At 39.6% G+C, this 27,391-nt stretch overlaps 1 protein-coding gene across 1 annotated transcript; it reads left to right on the top strand.

Annotated features, from left to right (window-relative positions):
• The first annotated feature begins 4,853 nt into the window (after positions 1–4,853).
• Positions 4,854–27,054, top strand: ankrd28b (ankyrin repeat domain 28b). The gene is made up of 28 exons (XM_047361804.1): positions 4,854–5,075; positions 10,115–10,198; positions 10,657–10,735; positions 13,712–13,782; positions 13,895–14,095; positions 14,838–14,925; positions 15,059–15,201; positions 15,333–15,545; positions 17,390–17,468; positions 17,580–17,694; positions 17,916–17,998; positions 18,105–18,168; positions 18,261–18,329; positions 18,415–18,555; positions 18,695–18,806; positions 18,883–18,909; positions 19,051–19,125; positions 19,772–19,973; positions 20,070–20,157; positions 20,239–20,356; positions 21,459–21,678; positions 21,967–22,054; positions 22,161–22,244; positions 22,349–22,494; positions 22,620–22,702; positions 22,815–22,897; positions 22,984–23,075; positions 25,549–27,054. The coding sequence occupies exons 1-28, from the start codon at positions 5,049–5,051 to the stop codon at positions 25,830–25,832; spliced, it is 3,159 nt and encodes a 1,052-aa protein (XP_047217760.1). The 5' UTR covers positions 4,854–5,048; the 3' UTR covers positions 25,833–27,054.
• The last annotated feature ends 337 nt before the right edge of the window (positions 27,055–27,391 follow it).

Below are 27,391 nucleotides of genomic sequence, written 5' to 3'. Positions count from 1 at the left end.
TAACAATCTCTTACAGATACATATATATACTATATCAAGCATTCTTTTTATTTGTACTGTACTAATTCTAATTAATAATCCATAACTTTCTGTTTTACAGGGGCAAAAATATGACCCAAAAGAGAGACACATTTCTTCCAGCCACTGACTACTAGGCCAGACAAGGACCAATGTTTAACTTGCACAGAATAATAAAGGAGGTAAAAACATATCCGGACCTTACTGAGAAAACTGCAGCACAAAGGGACAGTACTGGTATCACAAGTCTCCAAAACAACCTTTAGATGCTACCTACTGTGCATCCCAGCTGGTTGTTTGGGAGGCATTTAAAAAAAAGTATTTGGGTTCTACTGTCAAAGATTTAAAGATGTGTAATTTTCTGCATGATATAGAAACTTTAATTGTAATTGAGTGTTTTGGTCAGTTAAGCTATTAAAAATGGGCACTTCAGGTGTGTTTGAGTTAAAACAAAGGATGAAAGTGGAAAAGCACCTCATGCTTGCTGTTAAGTATGATGAAGGATCTGTGATGCTGTGGGCCTGTTTATCTTCAAAAAACAATGGGAACCTAGTTGGAGCCTGTGGTGTCAGGAATTCTTTGAAATACCAGAAGATTTGAAATAGAAATCTGGTGAACTCTGCCAGAAACCTGAAAATGGGTCATCACTGGGTCATTCATGAGCAAATCAAAACAGAAATGCTTCACCAGACACAAAATCACCTTACTTTAATAGCCATCTTAGACCCCAGGCCAAAGTCCTGGAAAACCTATGAGGTGAGCTGAAGAGCATAGAATAAAACAATGGTCCAAAATGTTTTTTTCTTCATAGGACCTGTCTTTTCCACAAACCGCTTAGGAGACAAGGACTTGTTCATAATGTGACCCTTGGCTCTGCATCATTTTCTTGGAAGAGCGATGGGAAACCGGCAGCTCAAGATCTCCCCGTCTTTGCACCATCCCACAGCAGCTGGGACTGACACGGCGAGTGACACCGCTTTCATCCCAGGATCCTGCCCAGCTGTGTTCTATCTCTCATCCTGACATCTGGACAGATGTCTGCGAGAGCCAAACATCAGTGCATCACAAGGCACTATCCTTCAGACACATCTCTGTGGTTGTCTCTTCAAGACCTCACAGCTGTTATCTGGAGACAAAGGACCGTGTCATTTTTCAGCAGGGTGTTCACATCGGTAGGAATGCAGTGAGCCTTTTAGACCTGACAAATATGTAAACATGAGTGTTTTGATGTTTAACAAAACTTACTAAAAAACTTTCTTTCTATCCTCCATCATGCTGATTTGCATCAAATATTAAACTCAGGCCTTAAACTATTTTTAAAAGTAATAAATGCCTTTGTAATTCAAAAAATATTTTTTTAAATGTCGTCATCTTATTGCAGTAGATTTGTGCTTATTTTGCTCTGTTATCCCCGCCAGGCCCTTTCTTTTTTAGTCTTTCAAACTGCAGCAAGGTGAAAACACAGGGTCAGAGTGCAGTTTTAGAGCAGAGCTGTAAAAACTAAAGGTATGTCCTTAAGCATCTGTTTTCTTCATTTGTGCCATTTTTCCTCTGTTCCTCCTCCTCCTAATTTAATTTGTGGGAAAACAGCTCCATCATAGCCACCCTTGGTGAGAAAGTATTTCTGCCGGGGTTGCTGTGGCTTTTGTGGGGTTTAGTGACAGATCCAGGGGGATTACCTCTAGCAAAGGTGACCAGTGTGTTAGCAACCTTATCCGCATAGCTCCAATCTTATTTTCCCCTCCTCTTTTCTTGTTTTTTATATCCATCACACTGAAATTTGAGAGCAGCTAGAAAAGCTGGTGAACATATCCCACATTCTTTTCTCAGTCCTGTTAATCACTAAATAATGCTTTTATTTGCAAACAAACTTTATGTATTTCCAACTTGTATATACCGTCATATTCAATAAATTAGAATATATGTTCCAACAAGGATTGTTTTTGTCAGATTAGGAGTTTTTGTTTTGAAAATAGCAACCTTTAAGCATTCAGAAAACATACCTTTCAAAAAGCCCACAAATCTGTATTAAAAAAGTTGTTTTTATTGTTCTGATGTAATATTCTAATCTTAAATGTCATGTTTTCATTAGGCTGTAAGCAGAAAATCATAATTAACAGAAGTAAAGGCTTGAAAACATGACTTAGTGTGTAGTTAATTTATATAATGTGTTTAACTTAATGAGCTAATTTACTGAAATAAATAAATTTCTTTTTTTTTTTCAGCACTAGTGGCCTTGTTTTTTTGACAGTAGGCAGACAGGAAAGAGGGGAGACATTCGGCAAATGTCACCAGGTGCAGGACTCGAACCCTGTACGGCCACTTTGAGGACTATATCCTCTGCATATGGTTGCACACTTAACCCCTACACCATCAGCGCCACACCTGAAATAAATGAACTTTTCTCTGTGTAGTCTAAATGGTGATCAGTTGTTGATGTACTTTTTAACTTAACACTTAAATGTTATGTTATATTATATCTAGTTAAAACAAACAATTTCAATACTGGGATTTTAGAAAAAAACAGATTGCCAAATATTGAGCTCTATCAATTTTAAAATTTTTCTTGTTTTGTCTTTCCTATATGGCTTGTGTTCACCTACAAACATGACTTTGTGTTTCTTTCTTTCTTCTTGCCAGTAAACCCAGATGTGTGGAGTGCACAACTCATAGTTGTCCTGTCAACTGATACTCTCACCTGAGCAGGGAATCCCTGCAGCTCCTATATCATGGGGCCCTTGGCTGCTTCTGAAGATGCTTCTCAAATATCTGGCCTTTTAGCACAGGTGGATGATCCCACCATTGTTGGTTAACATGATCATTTCATTTTTGGGTGATGGACTGAACAGCGTTCTGTGAAATGTTTTAAAACATTAAATGTCTCATCTTCTTTATCCCTGACCTGTCTGGTGTCTTTGTTGTTCTTCATGATGCTTAGCAACTCTGAGACTTTAACAAAACAGCTGTATTTATTCATAAATTAAATTACACATTAATGGGATATATTTACTAAGCAGATGAATTCTGAAAACAGTTGGCTGCTTGGGTTGCACTATTTTGTGTTGGTCTACCTTATAAAATCCCAAAAACAGATACATAATGTTATGGTTTTCATGTGTCATAATGTGGAAAAACTCAAGGAATATGAATACATTTGCATAGTGCTGGAGGCAGACTAGGACTGTGAAAGATCCAAAGGTCTGCATAAAATGAGTAGCAATTTCTCCTTAGAGCTAATAAGCAAATAAGCAACATGTTCATTTGAGTTGCCTTCAATAAGTCGCTACAAATGGTATAGATTGCAGAGTCTGCTGAATATTCTGGGCCTGTTCCTGCTGTCCGAGCTACCGCACCCCGTTGGCGGTCAGACGTCCTTGGTCCCCAGAAGCGATCACAAACTCTATCTAACTCTGACTCTTAAAGGAACAACTCTCAAACAGTTTCTAGCTTTCAGCTCCTTTAATCTAAATTAAGGCAGAGGAATGATTACAGAGATCAGCGCTGAGGCTCCCGTCTCGGACCGTCACCGTCTGTTAGAGGATGACGAAGAGCCTCAATAGAAGGTCGCATGTAGTTTTATATCTGGCACTCCAATGTAATGGATGTGCTCTCCCTCAGTGATTTTCCGCAGACTATGTATCACCATTGTGGTGTCTATCTGGTAGGTTGTGTAGTAGCGGATTTCCATCCTTAATCTAAGTGTGCTGTGGCTTTCTAATCAAACCAGTTATACCGGCTGCTCCACTATCATACCCAGTGCCCAAGCCTCAGGTCGTTCATGACAAACCTTGGGCCATTTATCCTTGTACTGTATGTCTATGAGCATTTTTGTCCTATTCTAACAAAAGGGAAACTTATGTTTTATATTACTATGGTATAAATGGGAAATCCAGCTATGAATAATATTAATAAAGGTTATTACCAACACTGCGACAGAAACAGTTAGTCAAAGACAGCACCATTAAGCAGTATTTTTACTGAAGCTTTTCTGGCAACCTTCCATTATGTAACTTCTGTTCATTCTGCTTGTCATGGTTTCATTGAGTACAGGAGATCACTTTTTTTATTTACAGCTGCTGTAGCTGCAACATTCCCAAAATTATTTAAATACTCCTGATTAGACACCATGACACTCAGGACCATTGTGCAACCTTGCGCAGTTCTCAAATAACATCAATTGCACCACATAGAGCACATGTTGTTCTATCAGTTTATTCTAGGTCATTACAAATTATTATCACTTTGTTAAACAATTAACTCCAAAAGCTATCGACATGCCCATCGGGCTAAAATAAATATTGCAGACATGTACATTTGACTTCAAGTCTTAATTGTAGTTAAAGAGTATGCCACTAGAGGGCGAGATTTCGTCAAATGTGAAAGTGCATAGCATTAAAATCCTTCTTAATTGCTAATGTGTAGGAAACTCAACTTTCCCAGCCAACTCAATATTGTATACATGATTTATAGCTCCTGGCTTGTTTAGCTTCAGATATTTATACATTTATTTTAGGAGGAGATGTTTCCAGTCAGCTATCATAATCTCCTAGTGTTCATATTAATACCTATTTGGAAGTCCTGCACTTGTGAAACTTAAGGGTGAGTCACTCTTATGTGAGTAATTAGAAATGACACGACTCAACAGCTCCAATAAAGCTTTTAACATTAAGCTAAAATTGGCCTTTGCTGCGTAACACAATAAAATAAATAGCTTTTAGCCCGTTTAAAATGTTTTCTTATACTATAATGTTGCGCCTGTCAAAAAGTAGTGTTAGCAACAACCAACCATCAAGTCTTTTACTTATACGTTGCGCTCAGTTAGCCAATGGTACGCCGTCTTTTTGAGGGGTGAAATACGGTGGCGGCAATGTTATGGACTTTCCGCTGGCTCTCTGCTTTCATGCCATCAGCATAGGACGCTAACGCAGGAGCTACGATATAGTCCAGTTAGGCGTCCGTCAGAACAGCTTGGGAGACGTGACCAACATTTATTTATGAATCTACACGAGAACAGTTAAAATCACAGAAATATGGTGGTTCTCAAAATTCGAGACCAGGTAAGTCAGTTTCGTGTTAAAAAAATGCTAATGTTAGCTTAGCTTCTCCCCATTTCTGCATTCGCCAACGGAATGTAATTCGAGGCTAGTCTCTGAAACGGAAGCATTTAAATTAAGGCATTTAAGGAACCAAATTGAAAAGAATTGGGTGAAAACGAGTGAGTTAAAGCACAGTCTGGCGTATCAGATGTAAAACCTGTTGTTAGCATCAGTAAGAGATTAGCTGTTACGAAGTTAAAACCAGCTAATGATGCAGTGATTATCCCCAGCAATTAGTCATAGCCGATGGGAAATGATGGCTACTCATATAGGAAGTGATTATGTAGGATATTGGGATAAAACCGCAACTAAAGTGGACTTAATTGGTCGCTTAAAGTGAATACGCGGTTGATATTAGTGGTTAAATCCCTGTAATGAAGTGTGCGATGACTACCATTGGAGCTAAAACGATCAGTTGACTGTTGCAACTGATCGTTTGTGACATTTTTTTACACTTTGGAAACACACGTTTCGCAGATTTATTGGAACTAAAACCGTGCATGACATAAAAACACTAAAATAAACACTTTTCGACTGCAATGCGATTAACTTGTAATCAGTCTGAAGGCAACTACAACTTGATTATTGAGGGACAATAGACTCCAGAAATGTGAGCTATGAAAAGTCGTGTGTCAGTTTAGTCCTTTTTATATTTATTTATTTTATGAAAGTTAAGCTATATTGCTAACAGGCCTCTGTTGTATGCGTGGAAATCTTTCTAGAGCCATTTGCTGACTTCTACTACTTGAATGCTACTTATGCAGGTGTATCCAAGTGCTTACTGCTAATAATTGTAATGAGATGTCTGACACTTCAGTGGAAGCAGATATAGGTCCTATACTGCTATGTTTAACACCTGACACCCACTTCTGAAAGTGAGAATAGCTTTCTGTTGCAGTAGAAGGAGTTGTGTTTTGCACATGCCTGCTATTCTTGTCACATATGTACGTGCAGGTGTCCTTTATTGTCTGTGTGCTTGAATGATCATGAGGCTGGGGCTCCTGTGAGCCAGTGGAGTTGCCAGTGAGCGGTCTCCATGGTGATGGTATTAAGTGGCCTGGCTTCTACATGAGGAAAGGAGGTGCACACACAGGCGAACGGCTTGAGAGGAGCGTAGAACATTTCCCTCAACACCCGTCCGGGACTGGAGAACCATAAATAGCATAAATGGTTTCTGTCTGTGACGAGAGGAAACATTTTTTACTTGCGAGCATGTAAAGCATCTAAAGTGATTCTTTAAAATGCTGCAGTGCCTTGCAAAAGTGTTCATACCTCTTTAACTTGGTAAACGGACGGGATTTATATAGCTTTTCCAGTAAGACTGACCACTCAACACGCTTTACACTGGAGCCATATTCACCCAGTCACACTCCCCAACGTGCACACATTCAAACACCAGTATGCAGATTGGTGGGCAATTTGGTGTTGGTTTGAGGTTGCCTTGCCCAGTGGTACATTGACATGTGAGGGTAATAAAGGAAGTGAACCCACAGCCTTTGGATTGCAAGAGAATTATTCTTCCCTTTGAGTCACAGTCACCCAATGTACTAGATCAACTGAAAGTAGACTATAATGATGCAGTTAAGGGAAAATTATACATGATTTGCAAAGTGTTTATAAATAAATATTTGAAAAGTGCGATGCACTTATTTACTCTGCCCCCTTTTACTCTTGATACCAAATAAAAAAATCCGGTTGCCATAAGTTACAATTAAAACGCATCTAATTGGTAAATTGAGGCGATCTTTATGTAATTTAAAGTCATGCATAAAGTTGGAAAAAAGTTTAAAACATGTGTAATTATAAAACAATATCCCAAGCTTTGGACATTTTACGAAAGCAGAATGCCAAGTTTCCCTCGATACCGCTGGAGGGCCTGGACTGATCAACAGCTCAGATGGGAGCTTCTGTTGACAGGACGACTACTAGCTGTGCACTCCACAAATCACAAATCTGGATTTAATGGAAGATTGGCAAAATGAAAGCCTTTGTTGAAAGAAAGCTATAAGATGTATCATTTACAGTTTTCCACAAGTGGACACACTTGTGTGATACGTCACATTGATGGTACGATCCCCATGGGGAACCATGGTGGTGGCAGTTTCATGCTGCAGGGATGCTTTTCAGTTGGGACAATGGTGCTGGTGAGTGTAGATAGGAAGATGGCTCGAAATAAATAAATACAGGACATGTTGGACGAAGACTAGACTGTGGGTGAGGCTTGACTTCCAGCAGGAAAACAACCCTAAACATATAGCCATAACTGCAGTGGAATAACTTTAGATAAAAAAAAGTTTTCCTATGTTAGACTGGCCTAGTCAAAGTCGAGAACTAAATCAAGCAAAATGTAGCAAGACTTAAAGTTGATATTCATAGACACGGCCTGATTGTTTATCCTGCGAAGAAGAATGGGCAAAAATGTAATTTAATTAGATGTGTAAAGTTGGTAGAGACATAAGACCTGCAGCAGTAACTGAAGTACAAGTTTTTTCCTACAGTGTAAGGATTCGGGAGGGCCGCATACAACACGCCATGCTTTTCTGATTTTTATTTGTACCAAACAAAATGAAAATCATGTATGTTGACTTTAGTGCACTAATGTGTGTTGTTCTTTCACATACAATGGCCAAAATTGTTAACATTTAAGTTTGTGTCATGACAAATGTGGAAAGGTTTAAGAGTTGTGATATGTGGAAGTGGTACAGAAAGATAAGCTGGGTTCAGGGATAGCTAGTTATCTTTTTACTTGTAACTCGTAGTTAGTTGCTGAAGCCCCAGCATACATACTAGAAGATGTCTTTTCTGCATGACCTCTTCCAAGCGGCACGGCTGCTATAAGTGACTGGCTGGGCAGCTTGGTGGGTTAAATGAGGCAGTAAGTCTTAGTGAATTAATGTGATTCTACTTGCTGCATTGTTCTAATTGTATGGGGGAATGAATTAGCTCATGGATGTAGTCTTATGCACAGCAGTACATGACTCAGACACACATTTGATCAGACTTTTTATCTCTTCTTAAATGTTAAACTTTATTTAATATTTCTTTGAGTGAAGCAGGTGATGTCCTACAAGGGTCTAAAAGTAGTATTAGAACTAGACTTGAGTCGATATGATAATCATGAGTTCAAAAATGCCAGTTTGACAAATTTGCTCTATGTATACAAAGATTTAAAGATTAAAAAAATTAACACCTTATCTTACTGCTTTTATTTCAAACATAAAAGCAACAGTTATGCAAGCTGCAAGTAAATAATATAAGTTATTGTTTTTTATATTATTGTCATCTTTAATACATAGACCTAAGAATATAAACACCCACTAACTCCTTTATTAGTTTTCAACTGTGCGCCGTGCAGAATATTTCACCTTTTCAGAATTCTGCTCTTTATAGAAGTATAAATAGCTGATATTAGCTGGTTAATTAGATAGTTATTAGTTATTGGCTCCAGTAGAGCCTGTTTTTTTTTTTTTTTTTGCAGACACATTGCTCTTAGTTCACCTGTTGTAGTTTTAAAATTGGGTTGCCTTGATGAGACTGATGGATGGCACTCCTCTAGTTTCCATGCCATGACTGTCCAAACAGCCAAATCTTTCATTTGTCCATGTGAGATAAAAGTGTTAGCTTTCTTTCAGCCAGCTGACTGGCAGTGAGCAGACTCAATTGGGAGAGCGGCAATGCTGCATTACTCGATCCTTAATACAGCTAAAACTTTGGTCAGTCTGACACTTTCATTAAAAGGATTTTAAACCATAGGAATGGTATAAATGGAGCATTTGAGCGGCTCTTAAACAAGCTTTTTAAAACCTCAGTGCATAAGTAGTATAAGAAATGACTGTTGAAGACACCCCAGGTTGTTACACATCTGATTTCTTTTTAAAGCATTTTCTCTTGCCACTTTTTGTGACCAGGTAATCTCACCTTGTCTGATGTTTTGTTTTGAATACTTTTAAAGGAGACCTGGGTGATGGTTTTAATAGAGCCTTGTCTTACAGGAAGTGTTGGTGATGTTAACATGTCAGTGTAACAGATAAAAAACTTTGAAATGGATTTAGTCGGCTTGTTTTAAAATCCCATCTGACCATGGGGATGTTTAATTCATTTTTTTTTTTAGGAAATTGGTTATGGACAATTTTTTTTTCTCCTGAAAACACTGAAATATGCTCAATACGATTTGCCTGTTTTTATATTATGTATTTTCCCTGTGCAGCGCAGCCTACGCTGTTTAAAGTCCACATGCCTGTTTGCCTGTGTGACCTCCTACAGCAGCTGGAGCTTACTTAACTATTTTTTGAAGAAGCCAGTTCACTCGATGCATAAGAGTTTGACTTTACAAAGAACTTCATTTATTATTCTTCACTTTTTCGCTTTTAGATATTGGCTGCTTGTGATTGTGTGTTGGATGTGAGTCAGATCAGCTGCATGCTTCTTTTTTTTGGTCAGGTTTATGTGGAAACATGGTGGAGATGGGCAGCTATGTCTAATCTGGAACTTGAAGATGGAGCTGCATTTATTGAAAGACTCATATTCATCTCTGTGGGATGGAATTGACTTTGTTTTGCTTGCCAGCAGACAGTGACAGTTTTAGAAATTGCCTTCTCTGTAAATGCAGATCGGATTCTGAGAACCCACTGCGACGTTAAAAGCATAATCAGTTGGTTGTGATTCAGGGCTGAGTTACCAGCTGCTCTCATAGTTCTACATTTCTGGGTAAAATGAGAGGATCTGATCTGTGAGGAGATGAGCCGGGTGTGTGTCGTGGTGCTTGATGATGAAGACCCTGATGTGTCTTTTAGTTTTAAGGTTTCAGGTTTTTTTTTTTACAATCTTTTAATTTCACTAAAGCTGTTTGCATGACAAATAATACCTACAAGGTTCTTACTTACAGATTAGTTGGCATGCTTTATGTTTTGGATGTTCTAAGGACAGTTGAATGTTGTGCTATATATTAAGCAGAAATATGTTTAAATTGAGTGTTTTAATGCGTTTTTCTTCTTTCACAGCCTCCTTTGCTGAAAGCCATTTTCAGCGTGGACCCAGATGACGTCCGCTCACTCATATTCAAAAAAGAGGATGTGAATGTGCAGGTAATCCCTGCAGCCATCTATATCTCCATCTGTTTCCTCATATTGTCACTATAGCTTAAATACATCTCAGCAAAACTGAATTAAATATCTCCAGTGTGTAGTTGCCCTTGAAAGGCCCTGTGCAGCACTTTCTGTCGGTTGTAAACAAACCAGCGCATGGTCTGACTTTACAGTTCCCACTGCATAACTGGCTCAGCTTAGTTTATTGCATACCTCACTGTTGCTGTTCTGGTGGGGGTGTTTTAATTCAGAGTCTGGCTGGTTTGCACTTCTTTCTGTTTGACTAGAATGCGACAGTAAAACAGTGAATTTATTCCATGTAGATTTGTCTTTAATAAACCTCTGTATGATGGCTTTTGCTGTCAGATCAGAGTCACCCAGAGTGAAGCTGGGAGAAAAACTAAAGTCGTTTGTGCTTCAGTTAACCACAGCGATGCTTCTCTGTTCACTTCTTACAGGATAACGAGAAGCGAACTCCACTGCACGCTGCTGCCTATCTCGGAGATGCAGAAATAATAGAGCTGCTGATTCTTTCAGGTATGTTTCCTGAAGTCTGGATTGGAACCCTGGACATTTGGGTCGAAGCCTTTATATATGGAGGAACCATTTTAACACAACATGCCCTCCCAAAATAGTTAAATGGTTGGCTTTTTTTGTGATTTAAATGTTTTTTAATATTGGAAAACCCTCACTTTAAATTGCAGCTCAATGTAACTAGTTTACAGAGTTCCTATGCAGTTTTAAAAATTGATTTAATATCCTTTTCCATGTCTGGATAATAATAGAAAAACAAAACTGAGCATATAAAAATGTTTAGGTTTCCAGAAGTTACTTATTTAATTTTTGTAAAAATAAAGGCAGTTTAAAACATAAAAGGTTATTTTACATGAATTTATAATGGAAGATCTGAATAGAAGTTTTAGTTTGAACAGGCGTTTTGTGAGTGAGGAAAATACACTGCTCAAAAAAATAAAATAACACATCCTAGATCTGAATGAATGAAATATTCTCATTGAATACTTTGTTCTGTACAAAGTTGAATGTGCTGACAACAAGATCACACAAAAATCATCAATGGAAATCAAATTTATTAACCAATAGAGGCCTGGATTTGGAGTCACACACAAAATGAAAGTGGAAAAACACACTAGAGGCTGATCCAACTTTGATGTAATGTCCTTAAAACAAGTCAAAATGAGGCTCAGTATTGTGTGTGACCTCCACGTGTCTGTATGACCTCCTTACAACACCTGGACATGCTCCTGATGAGACGGTGGATGGTCTCCTGAGGGATCTCCTCCCAGACCTGGACTAAAGCATCCACCAACTCCTGGACAGTCTGTGGAGCAACGTGACGTTGGTGGATGGAGCGAGACATGATGTCCCAGATGTGCTCAATGGGATTCAGGTCTGGAGAACGGGCGGGCCAGTCCATAGCTTCAATGTCTTCATCTTGCAGGAACTGCTGACACACTCCAGCTACATGAGGTCTAGCATTGTCCTCCATTAGGAGGAACCCAGGGCCAACCGGACCAGCAAATGGTCTCACAAGGGGTCGGAGGATCTCATCTCGGTACCTAATGGCAGTCAGGCTACCTCTGGCGAGCACATTGAGGGCCATGCAGCCCTCCAAAGAAATGCCACCCCACACCATTACTGACCCACTGCCAAACTGGTCATGCTGAAGGATGTTGCAGGCAGCAGATTGCTCTCCACGGTGTCTCCAGACTCTGTCACGTCTGTCACATGTGCTCAGTGTGAACCTGCTTTCATCTGTGAAGAGCTCAGGGCGCCAGTGGCGAATTTACCAATCCTGGTGTTCTCTGGCAAATGCCAAGCATCCTGCACGGTGTTGGGCTGTGAGCACAACCCCCATTTGTAGACGTCGGGCCCTCATACCATCCTCATGGAGTCGGTTTCTAACCGTTTGTGCAGACACATGCACATTTGTAGCCTGCTGGAGGTTATTTTGCAGGGCTCTGGCAGTGCTCCTCCTGTTCCTCCTTGAACAAAGGTGGAGGTAGTGGTCCTGCTGCTGGGTTGTTGTCCTCCTATGGCCTCCTCCACGTCTCCTGGTGTACTGGCCTGTCTCCTGGTAACGCCTCCAGGCTCTGGACACTACGCTGACAGACACAGCAAACCTTCTTGCCACAGCTCACATTGATGTGCCATCCTGGATGAGCTGCACTACCTGAGCCACTTGTGTGGGTTGTAGAGTCCGTCTCATGAACCACGAGTGTGAAAGCACCACCAACATTCAAAAGTGACCAAAACATCAGCCAGAAATCATAGATACTGAGAAGTGGTCTGTGGTCCCCACCTGCAGAACCACTCCTTTATTGAGTGTCTTGATAATCACCAAAGATTTCCCCCTGTTGTTTATTCCATTTGAACAACAACATGTGAAATTGATTGTCAATCAGTGTTGCTTCCTAAGTGGACAGTTTGATTTCACAGAAGTTTGATTCACTTGGAGTTATATTGTGTTGTTTAAGTGTTCCCTTTATTTTTTTTTGAGCAGTGTATATTCCTTATTAAAAATGTACTAAAACCTTCTAAACACATACAACACTCAAACTTATCAAAATCATTTAGAGGAATAATACTTTATAGCATTTCTTGGAGCACTGGGTGGTGAAATATTAATTAAACAATAAATAATACAGACAAAAGGCCGTTTCTCTGAGATGCCCACCTTGTGTGAGGTGTTTTACTGATTATAGGATATAGCTGTAGAAAGACAACAAGTAGTAGCAACATATGGAGCATATTGAATTTTCCGTGTCCATGCGCACGTTAGTATACATAGGATATTTAATATTCACGACCTTTTTTCATTCTGAGGTGGAAAATTCATATTCAGATGTGTTTCTAATTACTGGCAGATAAATCTATGCTCATTCAATAATCCAAAAAGTGTAATTTTCCTGCTTTTCTAGCCTCTAGACCAGTGTTTCCTTACCCTAGTCCTCAGGGCCCACTGCCCTGCTTGTGCTATGTGTCTCTGCTGCAGCACCCCGGATTCAAATGCCTGATCTCTTCAGCATGCCATCAGTGCTGCAGAAGCCTGGTAATCACCCATTCATTTAAGTTAGGTGTCCATTGCAGGGAAAACCTAAAACATGCTGGACAGTGGGCCCTGAAGAACAGGATTAAGAAACCCTGCTCTAGACCCTCTGATCCGGGCAAACCCAAACAGTTTTTTTTCCCAAAATCGAAATAAATGTATGACAGATCACAACAAAATGCCTTAAAGAATCTGTGTTTAGTGTAGAATATCTAGGCCTGATTTAACTTTTGTGAGTGTTACAGAGGTTGAAACAGAGCTGATCTAAATCCATCCAGACTCTAAAGGGAAATATTTGTGAATAAGCCATTTACCACACTGAGGAACAGAAAGTCATTTTATATGTGGAATATACAGATAAAGATAACTCCAAATACATAAATGTTTCATTCAACCCTGGTTTTTAACTTCTAATTGGCTGACACGGTCTGCCGTCCTCCTTGCAGGTGCAAGAGTAAATGCCAAAGATAACAAGTGGCTAACTCCCCTGCACCGGGCCGTGGCCTCCTGCTGCGAGGTAGGCAAATATTCCTCTTGTCCTCTGTCATGCATTCTTCCACACTCTGCTTTCTTTTCATCTTAAATTTGAGCAGAATATAAACAGTAACATAACGTTTTTTTTCTTGCAGGAGGCAGTCCAGATTTTGCTGAAACACTCTGCAGACGTAAATGCCAGAGACAAGAACTGGCAGACGCCGCTTCACATCGCTGCAGCCAACAAGGCCGTTCGCTGCGCCGAAGCCCTGGTTCCTCTCCTCAGCAATGTGAATGTATCAGACCGAGCAGGCCGGACTGCTCTGCACCATGCAGCCTTCAGCGGTCACTTGGAGGTACAATTTTAACTCAAAGAAGGGTCCAACAGAGCTGCACACGGCCTTGTTTTTGCCCCACTGTCAGGTCTTAGGAATTAAAATCGAAATTGTCCAATCAGGCTTGCTGTCGTGTTTATGTGCGCTTCTCTGTTGATATAACTTCCTGGTCTCCCTCTTTAGCTCACAGGAAGCCTTTCTGAGTGCCTCCTGATTGTGTAAACACAATAGACTTTGTACGGTTGAAACACGGAACAACAGCTTCATTTTTGCCCATTTGAGATGAAGTGACCAACATGTTCTTAGTGATTTGCTTATTATCTGCTGTTGGCAGCTGTGTCAGAGCAGCCGCAACTTCCCTGTAATATTCTGAGCCTATCATTGATTTCACCTGCTGCATGCACATTAGTTACAGAAATATGGGCCATAATTGGTTCTGCTTTGTAACTGCTTAGAAATCCCCAGACGATAGTTAAACACACTTAATATCTAATCAGTAATCTTGAAATGCTAGTTGGCTTTTTTTTTTTTGGCAACTTGTTGGGAAAGATTTCCTACCATGGATAACTCAGACATGCCAAAAACAAATAATTTTTTGATTTGGTTATAGCTGATATTAGTTGCATGTGGTGTTAAGTGGTAAAACCCTTATCTTTCCATGCATATGTAAGCAAGCTGACTGTTAAAGGAACAGTCCATGTTATTTCAGCTTCAGCTCTCTATGATGGTAATCTCAACAGTTTTTTTTTTCTGTTGCTTTTAGATGGTGAGGCTCCTACTCTCCAGAGGCGCAAACATTAATGCTTTTGATAAGAAGGACCGTCGTGCGATCCACTGGGCAGCATATATGGGTAAAAAAATCTGAACACTTTAGTTGTTTTGTTGCTTTGGGAATAGATTTCTTGTAGTTGGAGTTTTAAAGCTTTCTGAGAAATAATCTTGGTGGTGTGTGGGCATAATTAACTCATTTTCTTTTGTCTTCAGGACACATAGAGGTGGTGAAGTTGCTGGCTTCTCATGGAGCTGAGGTTGCCTGCAAAGATAAGAAATCATACACCCCCTTACATGCGGCAGCCTCAAGTGGAATGATCAGTGTTGTAAAATACCTTCTGGATTTAGGGGTGGATGTGAGTTCCACCCACAGACTGTAGACACACTTCAGATCCTTGCTTAATGGCTTCATGGTTTTTGCTATAGTAGCAGAGGTTATGTGGTCTTTATGTAAACATGCCTTCTTTCTGCTTGTCTTCCTGTTTAGATTAATGAGCCTAACACCTTTGGAAACACACCTCTGCACGTGGCCTGCTACAATGGGCAGGATGTGGTTGTGAACGAGCTCATTGATTGTGGTGCTAATATTAACCAATTGAATGAGAAGGGTTTCGCACCTCTCCATTTCACCGCCGCCTCGCGCCATGGTGCGCTCTGCCTGGAGCTCCTCGTCTGCAATGGGGCCGAGGTCAACATAAAGGTAGGAGGAACTAAAATGTCAGGGAGTTCATGTTGTTTTTTTGTTGGTTGTTTATCAGTACTTAAGTATCATTGCTTAAAAGTGGGTGTGGTTTGGTATTTAATAGTGTTTTGTTTTAAAATTGACTGAATGAATACATTTTTGGGGCGGGGGGGGGGGTTAGCCATGAGTTCATATTCAGGCTTTAATCCTTTTAAACCAGAAAAGGAAATGGCTAAAACAAAACATAGAAATGAACAGGTGTCACAGTGATGTCAGCTATTAGCCTGCTCACATTGAGCCTTGAGTTAAAAGATTCACCATCAGTGGCTTTATGATGTACAGAGAACACTATAGTCATGCCTCAGGTGAATGTGTTAACTTTAAATGGCCTCTTCCTTCTAAGATGACTTCACTACTCTGAATTTTTAAGGTCCAGTAGTGCCAAGTGACAAATTAGGAAAACATGAGGCAGATGTGGACAATCCTGTGATAGCGCCTTCACTGTTGTTGTGATTTCTAGCACAAAAAGAAATGTGACAAGTAGACCACTGCTTCATCGATTATGTAACTTGTTGTCAAGTCTACAACTGAATACCCCAAACAGTTTGTGCAAATCTCTTTGTTTTGTACAGTATCTTTACTATTAGTGTTAAGCCTAAGTGTGGAAATGTCTGGATGTTTTGAAACAGAAAATGTGCAGAAAAACTGTTTTATTGGTTTTAAACAGATTGAATTACAATATTTTACACATTTTTTTACACACAACATTTTACAAGAGGTCTGTCTTGTCTTCCATTCAAACAAGGATGAAATGTAAAAGCTTCAACACATTGTTTCTGAAGGTTTATAGCAGCTGAATGTTTCCTGAGCTGTTTAAAACAACCTTTTACTTATGTAGAATAAATATTTTTAAAAGAAACTCTCACAGATCTCTTCCAGGTTTGCTACCTCCAGATCTCATTCCCCTCTGCTGTTTATATTCCTGATAAAATACCTGTTTTTTTGTGATGTAAAACCTAAGCCCATAATAAATCATTCCAAAGCTTACCCTCTTCAGGGACATTTCAACTGAATCATAATACGAATTTGTAGGGAATGTTAAAATTAGACGGAGGAATTAACCTGGTGCATACGTTTGCACACCTTTAAAATACAAAAGGTTCTATGAGGAAAATGTGGGATAAAGGTGATGTTGCAAGACTTTTAAGTATTTCAGAACATGTTTGAAAAGATAAGACGGAAACTGGTCAGGGGGGGCTGCCAAAAAGCAGGAGGCCACAATTACAAACCAGATATTTTTGCGTCATGACAACAGTATCATGTCCTCTCCAGTCTAGAAAACTTAACATGACAAAAGTATGTTTGGAATTAAAACAACACCAAGGATTTCTAAACACCGTGCCCACTGTTAAACACGGCCGAGGCAGCATCATGATCTGGGGTTGCTTTTCTTCAGTCGGAACTGGGGCTGTTATCAAGGTGGGTGAAGTTATGAACACTTCTGAGTGCCAGTCAGTTTTGATGAAACCTTCAAGTGTCTGCTGGACAGATGAGGATGAATTTTAGTTTTCTTGAAATCTAATAGATTTAGAAAACTTTTGCATGGTCGAGTGGGCAGGTATCACAAAGATGTAAAATCGAGAATGACTTCTACCAAAGAAGACTGAATGCAGAAATCAAAAGGGGATTCAAAACAGAATTAGTTTAAGGGTTTGTCCACTTTTTCATGTTTTTTTTCTTCTTTTCAGCCTGTGAAACACTCATCCATGACATGTTGCTTTCAAACACAAATAGTTCTTGGTTGTAGTAAGAAAAAAAAAGAACCTTTTGGATGATTTCAGTGTGTTTTTGTTTCATCTTAGAGCAAAGATGGGAAGACTCCGCTCCACATGACGGCGATCCATGGGAGGTTTTCTAGATCTCAAGTAATCATTGAAAACGGTGAGCTCTTCAAACAGAATCTGCTTCATAGTCTTTTCCTCTCTCTTGTTGCCCTTTAGCATTCTGCAGCTAACTGCTGACTTCTGTTTTTTTGTCCGTTGATTCCTGAAGGTGCTGAGATCGACTGTGAAGATAAAAATGGAAATACACCACTACACATCGCGGCTCGATACGGGCACGAGCTCCTCATTAACACACTCATCACTAACAAAGCTGACACAGCAAAGTAAGCAAGCCTCTGCTGTTTTTCTGCAAGTGCTCCAGCTTCTTTTGCAAAGAATTTCAGAGCTCATAGTTGGTTCTGCAGTACTTACTTAATTGCAGATGAAGATGGGCACCTTAAATAGATGTTTGTTTCTCTAGCCTATGTGTAAGTGTGCACCTCTGTGCCTAAAAGGATCAATTATTTGGATAAGATTAAAGAAATCTGTATGACTTAATTTTCAGACGAGGGATTCATGGCATGTTTCCGCTGCATTTGGCTGCTCTCAGTGGCTTCTCAGACTGCTGCCGAAAGCTCCTGTATTCAGGTGAATGTCTTTTAATTCAGAATGACTGGCAACCTAAAAAGGGCCATCTAACGTCACAATTTTTACACATTTTACGCATTTTAAAGTTATCTGTTACTCTACACAGGCTTTGATATTGATACTCCAGATGAGTTTGGAAGGACCTGTTTACACGCTGCAGCCGCTGGAGGGTGTGTACAGGAGAAATATTACCTTTTTTAAAGATGGATTATGAAAACAATATAATTGTGATTGTTCCTGTAATATGCCTGTGCCTTCATAGAAACCTGGAATGTCTCAATGTTCTTCTCAACATCGGAGCTGACTTTAATAGAAAGGATAACTTTGGCAGGTTTGTGGTCTTGAAAACTGGATTTGGATCAAGCATCACATCAGAATAAGTATCTAAGCTGTATGTGTGTTTGTTTTTATGCCAGGACCCCTCTCCACTACGCTGCTGCCAACTGCAACTACCAGTGCCTGTTTGCTCTGGTGGGCTCAGGAGCTGGCGTCAACGATCTGGACGAGCGGGGCTGCAGTCCTCTCCACTACGCCGCTGCCTCTGACACGGATGGAAAGTCAGTAATCCTTGGAAACTTCTGTATTTTTAGGAGCTTGTGTTTACTTGTGATGGTAGGATTGTATCAATAAAGGAGATGATTTACATCGCCAGTAATTCAGCTATAATGTGGTTCTCTGAACTGGTTGTGTTTCCAGGTGCCTGGAATATTTATTAAGAAATGATGCAAATCCAGGGATCCGGGACAATCAGGGCTTCAACGCTGTGCATTACGCCTCTGCATACGGACACCGTCTTTGTCTGGAGCTGGTGAGGGACGCCAACCATTAAAAAATATGGTCTTTTAACGTAGTTTAAATTAAATTCCTTATTCATTCTTCTACAGATTGCTAGTGAAACACCCTTAGATGTGGTGAGTAGTGTTACACTTTTATCCTCTGTTTATACTTTTAAATCACAAAAAATAGGCTGCAGTTACATATTTAATGTGTTGATCTTCAAGAATAACCAATTAATGATATCAAGAGTAAGTTCCAACTTGTAATGTTTGCAGCTAATGGAAACCTCAGGGACAGACATCCTGAATGACTCTGAGGTCAGAGCTCCCATCAGCCCCCTGCACCTTGCTGTGAGTAGAGTTTATTTCTTGATAGACTCATCTGCTACTTTTAGACCAATAGTTTATTGGTTTCATTTCATTATGCTAATTCTGTTGTGAACCAGAAAACTGACTGGCCAACAGCTAAGTAGTCTGTATTGACTGCTACATCTTTTCCACTTCTATCATTTATTTTCTGGTGTTCAGTACACAGTCACACATATAGAAAGTGTCAATAGTCCCGTTTATTTTTGCCCTGATTCTCCGTCATAGGTGTAATTATGAAATTAGCAGTGTAATAATCAGTTATTAACAAACCAGCCCAATGCGGTGAATGCACTCAAGCTAATGATTCATTAGTGATAGACAATTACCACTCTCTCCCAAAAGATGGCTTGCAAAAATATTTTAATGACTTTTTGTTTTAAGAATTCAAAATAAAAAGGATCTGTATGTACTTTTTACAAAAGTGCTCCACACCACATCAGTGCAAGAATAAGTTTCATTCTTTTTGATCAAATGCTTGGATATTTCAATTCAGTCCTACTTTAAGACGGCCAAAGGATAATTTGACATCTTTACAATAATTGTTTCTATTGGTTAACAACAATTCTGTGGTGGGGTCTTGATGACTATATTATCAGCTTTAACATAACCATGAGTTTAAATGTTTCAGGCATACCATGGTCACCATCAAGCTATGGAGGTTCTGGTGCAGTCTCTGCTGGATTTGGATGTTAGGAACAGCCAGGGACGCACACCCTTAGATCTGGCTGCCTTTAAAGGCCACGTGGAATGTGTGGACGTCCTCATCAACCAGGGAGCCTCCATCTTGGTCAAAGATTTTGTCTTAAAGCGAACCCCGATACATGCTGCAGGTATTTAGTCTGAGGAGAGGAAACTCGGGTACATCTACCCACTAAAGACTCAAAACAGTGTAGCGAGTAATGGAGATGGTCTTTGTTTTCCTGCAGCTACTAATGGTCATTCAGAATGTTTGCGTTTGCTGATTGGAAATGCTGATCTTCAAAGTGCTGTGGACATTCAAGATGGGAACGGGCAGTAAGTAAAGAAATGTCTTGCTCTGTTTATACATTCATGTTAAAAAACAGTTTGTTGACATTTTTCTCTGTTACGTTTTAGGACCCCACTGATGCTGTCCGTCCTGAGTGGACACACTGACTGTGTGTATTCCCTTCTTAACAAGGGATCCAGCGTAGAAGCCAAAGACAAGTGGGGGAGGACGGCCTTGCATAGAGGAGTAAGATCCCATTATTTTTCCACACCTTAAACATTTGATAAAAACATGTGGAGTTATAGTGATAAAATAAAGGAAAATACATGCGAGCATTTAACTTCATTATCACTGGTTCATTTATGTAGATGTATCTATTTTTTATTATTTTTTTGTTTAGTTTCTAATTTGCTCTGTTGTGTTTTAAGAACTGTTTATCATTATAATTTCATTTTGTTTTGATTTGATTGATTCTTTACTTGTACCTCTTAAGATTTCCCTCCAAGTTTAAAAGGCAAACATTCTTTGTCTTTATAGTTTTAAAATCTGTATTTTAATCAGTTTATACCATTTGCTGAGCAGTTCTATAAAAACCTGTATTAGGGCTGTGTGATAAGCTACAGTGCCAAAGCAGAGAGATGGGGATATAGTCTTGATGGTAAAATCTGTTGCTGTTGTGCAAATGCTTCAGTAATTTTTTCCTTATTTCAGCAATGCAGCTTTAATGTAGCAATAGTTCACTTAACCTGAGTGCTGCTGCTGTTTTAATTTAAAATTATGTCTGCAGGGAATTATACAGTTTTGTCAGAGGCTTTAAATGGAGCATAGGGTAATGTAAACATTTCCTTGTGCAGAAGTTTTTTGCATACAAGTCCTGGATTAAATATTTGTTTGAAAGGAAATTTGAACATGAAATAGTCAGAGATTCAAAGCTACATCTGGGGTCTTTTTAAATACAAAAGCAAAAAAACCAGAGACTGGTTCAAGGCAGATGTTTTGCAACATTTATTGAAAAGAACATGGCAAACAAAATATTGTGCCTTTTGATAATTTAACTTCTTTTGTCACTTTAAACCATTTTCATGATAAGGGTTACCCCCAAATATTGCAGATCATCAATGTAACCAGCCAACAAACTTGGAGGATGAAGAACAGGACAGTGAATTCAATTACACCCATGAAATTTCTCCGTAATCTACTAAAAATGAAGCACATTTTTACATCACATCCCTGTGTATGAAATAATCACTGATACGTACAATTTATTAAGTGGTGCTGAGAGATCTGCTCGCAGCAGAAAAACATCCCTCCCAACAAATAATCAATAAAAACTGTCTTCTGTCATCAGTCCGTGACCGGTCACGAGGAATGTGTGGAGGCCTTGCTTCAGCACAGCGCCAACGTCCTGATGCGAGACTGTAAAGGGCGCACGCCGATCCACCTGGCAGCAGCTTGCGGACACACTGGGGTACTCGGAGGCCTTTTGCATGCTGCCCAATCAGTGGAAACACTGCCTGCCTTAACAGACAGCCAAGGCTACACCCCACTGCACTGGGCCTGCTACAATGGTACAGACAAGAAGGCTGGAAGACCTTTCAAACCAAGCAATCAATAAATATCGATATACACAAATGTATACCTGATGTTGTAGCAGATGTTGATGTAGGCACTTAAATGCAAGCATTTTGCTGATAAAGCAGACAAGAATAATGGAGCACTTAAGAAATGCTATTTTTTTTTTTCATCTAATCTTTGCTTTTATTCAATGTCTTGTTGCACCCAAATGATACATTTATTGTTTTTAAAAAGTAAACAAAGATGAGAGGGGTTTTTAATTGATGTTTGTTCTCCTAAAGGTCACGATACATGTGTGGAAGTTTTGCTCGAACAAGAGATTTTCCACAAGGCCGAAGGCAATTCTTTCAGTCCCCTCCACTGTGCTGTGTAAGAGCCTGAGCCTTGCTTATGTGTCACTCATTGTGTCAGAAAGCCCAGCTCCTCATAGATTAAACACCCAGGCTTTTTTATTTATTTATTTCCTGCTGTCTAGAATCCGTGATAATGAAGGTGCTGCTGAAATGTTGATAGACACTTTAGGCCCTGCCATTGTCAACACCAAAGACAGGAAAAACAGGTACAGCTGATCATGAACATTTTAGTCTTGAGATTTTGTAAGAGTGAATCTTATTAATTGCAATACTTGGTGATATTTGACTTCTTGTTGCACTTTGTTCTCAGGACCCCTCTGCATGCTGCTGCCTTTACGGACCATGTGGAGTGTCTACAGCTGCTGCTGAGCCACAACGCCCAGGTCAACTGTGTCGATGCTGCAGGAAAGACCCCGCTCATGATGGCTGCGGAGAACGGTCAGACCAACGCTGTCGGTATGAATGCTTCAGCATTTCTAACCTGATATGAATCATGATAGTCAGCGTGGTATTAAATAACAAACAGTGGGACATCAGATCAGATTGAATATGTTTTTCTTGCATGTCATACCCGTACACAGAGCTGCTGGTGAGCAGTGCGAAAGCAGATCTCACTCTACAGGATGCTGTAAAGAACACTGCACTTCATTTGGCCTGCAGTAAGGTGTGGTCATGTTTATATTACTGCTAATATTTCACGTTTTAATTGTCATGTTTGTATGTTTTTAAACTGCATTATATGGCTTATGGTGGCAACTATCCTACTGTATCTACAGGGTCATGAAACCAGTGGCTTGTTGATATTGGAGAAGATTACCGACAGAAACTTCATAAATGCTACAAACGCCGCCTTACAGACGTATGCATCATTTTAGTTTTATCTATCCGTTCAAAGTTTCGAATACAAATAGCTTTTCAACAGCCAAATATCTTTCTTGTCTGAAGACCTCTGCATGTGGCTGCAAGAAATGGGCTGATTGTGGTGGTCCAGGAGCTGCTTGCAAAGGGAGCCAGTGTCCTTGCAGTCGACGAAAACGGTAATTATGCTTTAGCTTTTCTTTTTATTTGGGTGTTTAGGCTCTCTGGAGAAATTCTTGCTCTTTCTCAAACATTTATTTTTGAAAGTAGGTCCATATGTTTCAGTTTGACCTGGTTATTTTGTTAAATGCTTGTTCAGTGTTTTAATTGTGCTCTATTCCTGTCTTTGTAAAAATAAAAATCTGGATTGCTTTCGAAGCATAAAGTCCTAATAATAGTGTCATATTGTGCAGAGAGTTGTGTGCCTCTGCATATTTCCTAAAAAATTACAGACACTGTGCAAACTCATTGCCTTGGCAGTCTATAATCATAGATAAGCACTGCCCTAAATCATGCTCATCTCATCGTTAAACTTTATACAGGATATCTTTTTACTAAGTGAATTTGTTGCATTTTAACAGAGATCAAGATACAGAGAGGGATTTTTTTTGTTTTGATTTCTTTAAGACTTTTTTTCCTCAAACTTGAGTCACCTCTAACTGATGGATACATGGTGGTTTTTGCCTTCAGTAACTACTTCAGTGATTAAATCAGGATGTTATGTTTTCTGCTTATATAGGCTGACTGTAGCTGAACACGTTGACAGAATTTAGGACATTAGTTAAATATATCGGAAATGGCTACAGTCAAATAACACTTCTTCAGTTTGTTTTTAGGCTTAAATTTAAGGTGAAAAAAGACAAAAGCACATTAAAAAAGATTAATTTTTGCTTGGAAATGTTGATTCAGTGAAAGTCCCCTGTGGAGGTTTCCTTGTGAAAAATGATCCGTTTTCTTTCAAATGTTAGACAAAACTGTTCGAGTATGCCACTTTAGGGGCTAAGCTAACCATTTTATGGACGCTTTCGAATTTTATTTGAACTTTTGTACAGACGTTTGTGAATAGAGGAAATTCTTAGTGGTTTAACAGACAAAATATAGCATAATGTTGGGGAAAACCATTTTGGTAACAGTGAAATCAGCTCCCTTTGATCAGGAAAAGACCTCCGACTGCACCAGACACAGGGTGAGCAGCCATCTGCCACAAGTGTTTGCAGCAGGTAACCGACTTAGTATAACGACTTTTGGTCGGCTGACATGAACAGGAATTACAGCTCAGATAAGTGCGTGCATTGAGCTGTAAATGCCTGCTTTAAGATTCTTAGAGAACGAGGAAGAAAAAATCAAAACGACAAACTGAAGTAAGAGGTGATTGGTGAATCAGGACCGATTTCCTAGCAACATGGTTCCGCACATACCTGGCAATAACTGGCGGTTGCTTTGATTCAGATAAAGGTAGATTATTCACGTCTGGCAGTAAAAGTCGTCCTGAGTGATCAGATCAGTTATCTTCTCTACATTCAAGAAAATACACATTTAGCTGTTTCTGTAACAACATCAGATACATACAATTACATGAACTGTTCTTATTCAGGTAACATTTAATGAGTGATTCGTTCGGGGGCATCAGGAATAACTAGGCTCCCACAGATTTAGATGCATATGTCTAAAGATCGCCATGGAAATATGTATTGGCCAACGGTGTCATTTCAGTCCTCTAGTGAGCTACTGAGCTCAGCCCAGCACTCAGACACTAAAGATTTGAGCACATAAAAGCTCCACCATGCTAGCTGCTAGCTGACAGCCTTCATCTAGGCTAAACATGTGTAATTCACACACAGCGCTGCACAAAAGAAAACCAACATTTGAGAAAGTGCGGTAGACCTCTGATTCTTAAGATTGAAATTGGACTTTCTACAACACAGATCTCACAATAGAAGCAATAGATCCTCTGGAGAGAAACCTGACTCACCCAAACAGTGTAATCCTTTGATCAGTTCATCCTGAGTTGTGACTTTTAAGTTAGCCTTTTGCCTGTTTCTCCGTTCAACAGAATTCCCACACGTCTATGCATGCTTTCTTCTGATTAAAAATAATAATAATCTCCCCTTTAAAATATTTTCTCAGACTGCTGTTGAATCATTTTAAATAGCCCAGCAGCAGTGTCCAATTTTAACACTGTTTACAGAATGTTGTTGATTAGAAACATCCAGGTAATAAGTCTGCTGGCTAAAGGGGATTTGTTCACTCTGTGATTGCTTCAGACCACTAAATTAATGCAGATAGTTCTTCAAGCACACATCTGAAGAGGGTTTGAGAGGAAACTGTCCTCCACATGTTTTAATGCATTCCCGCCTGAATTTGATGTTATCTGAACACCATTAGATCATCATGTTTGTCAATTACTGACCTATTTGGTTTATTAAAAACAAAGAGACTAGAAATATTAATTTAATCAAATATTATTATTAATTCATATTATAATCAGAGTATGGTATTTCACAGCTGTGTCTCATGTTCTAATATTGAATAATCAGCACCACAGTTTCAGGTATTTGTGTAATTTATGTTTGCTGGGAGATATTGATTATCTTTCGTTGTGTTTTTAAGGCAGAATCAGGAATGTTGGACATATGCTTCATTGTTTTTCAGGTTACACGCCCGCCTTGGCTTGTGCCCCCAACAAAGACGTCGCAGACTGCCTCGCTCTCATCCTGGCCACCATGATGCCCGTGTCCCCCTGCACCCCGGCACCTGCCGTCCCTTTCAGTGCCGTTAACCACTACACCACCAGCCCTTCCAAGAGCGCCACCTTTGACAGCCTGCCCACACTGCGCGCCGAGCACAGCTCCTACTGCAGCTTCAACAACATCAGCCATCACGACGGCTTCTACAAAGACGAGGAGCTCAATGACTCGGATTCAGAGACATACTGAAGCGGGCAGGAGAAGACTCGCGCTAAATGCACAAACATACACTGTGTCTTAAAAGAAAAGAAAAAAGTCAATCACCCACTGCAAGCTTGGGAGGGCTTGTGAACAGGAGCCTTAAGAGTCCCCACCAGAGAGCAAAGGAGGGAGGAGGCGCAACAGGCCAGCCCAGGCTCATCCCAACCTTATCCAGCACAAGGTGTCCTTTGGCTGATACTGGAGTTCAGTAACCACTGCTTTACCAACACTGACTTCTCAAGTGTTAAAAGACTGAACTTGTTGGGCCAACGGCAGCAGTTTTAAGGCAATAACACGCTGAAAAGGTGTGCTTGCACACCACAGAGTTAAACCAACAGGGACCAAAAGATGGGGATGAATTTTAACTCTGTTTTAACTTCGTAAATGACTAAAAATGGGATTTCAGGTGGTTTATCAATCAGCAAGGATAAAGAGAGAAGTTTATATCCGTTTATTTCTGCACACTACATCCGTCAGAAGGAATATCAAGTTTGTAAGTCATAGGGGGGATCATTTATTTTTCAAAATTTTAATATACCCATTTAATGTCTTAAACTACTCGTCCTCTAGGAATCTGATTCACTGACCTGAGTAAATTTAAGACATTTGGTACAATGCGACAGGTTAGTATTCACTTGATCTACCTTACCTTTGTATATTGACCTGTTCAGCCCAGTTTAGAATTTAAACAATAAATTATTTGTACACTTTTGTTTGCTTTTTGTTTGTTTGTTTTGTGCCTTCATTAGTTACTGAAAACCTGGGTTTGTAGAGGCAGCTGTGAAGGTGTGCTGTTGGTGGCTAAAACCCCTGATCTGGCACTGAGGCATCTGGGACTCTGCTTTACAATGAGAAACACTGTAAACCAATGAAAGCATTTTGAAAAGCATTTGATTTTCTTCTGAGTGACTTTTGTTTTCTCTAATATTAGTTTTGCTTGTCTCAACTAAAAATTAAGAAAGACCAGTCACTTATACCTGATTGCAGAAACTCAGTTTTGTTTATCAAAAAATATTTTAACTGGAAATATGTACATTTGTTGGAATCAATAGGATGGGAAGGATTTTCATTTATTTTCCTTTTTCTTGAAGAGGAATGAAACTAACATGTAAATAGAAATTATAACTGTGAATTAAAAATTCCAATGAGTTCTTTCAGTACTGAGATTGCTGTATATTTTATGAGTAATAAATGAGTTATTTAATAAGGAGCATGAGTCATTTTCTTCCAGTGTTGCCTATAATTATTTGTTTCAGGGGTGCACTGATTGATTGGCTGGCCGATTTCCTTAATGTTGGGTGATTGTTGATTGCCCGATACTTACGTGTGAAATCAGTCTTGTCCACCGCTCTTATCTACCTCCACGATGGTCTGAAAATCACCCACTGTCCCCTATAGCTCTGCCATGAGAGGGCTGACTGACAGACCAGGTCTTGTCTGGACATACGAGGTTTACAACTGTTGACAAAATAAGATTGGAACATTGAAGGTGTGTTGTGACCTTATGACACTTGAAAGTGTCAGTTATAAAGGAAATCAGTATCAGC

Source organism: Girardinichthys multiradiatus, chromosome 3 (genome assembly GCF_021462225.1).
Source record: "Girardinichthys multiradiatus isolate DD_20200921_A chromosome 3, DD_fGirMul_XY1, whole genome shotgun sequence".
Classification (NCBI taxonomy): Eukaryota; Metazoa; Chordata; class Actinopteri; order Cyprinodontiformes; family Goodeidae; genus Girardinichthys; species Girardinichthys multiradiatus.
The sequence above is the reverse complement of the archived record's forward strand: the minus strand, read 5'-3'. Positions and strand labels throughout refer to the sequence as shown.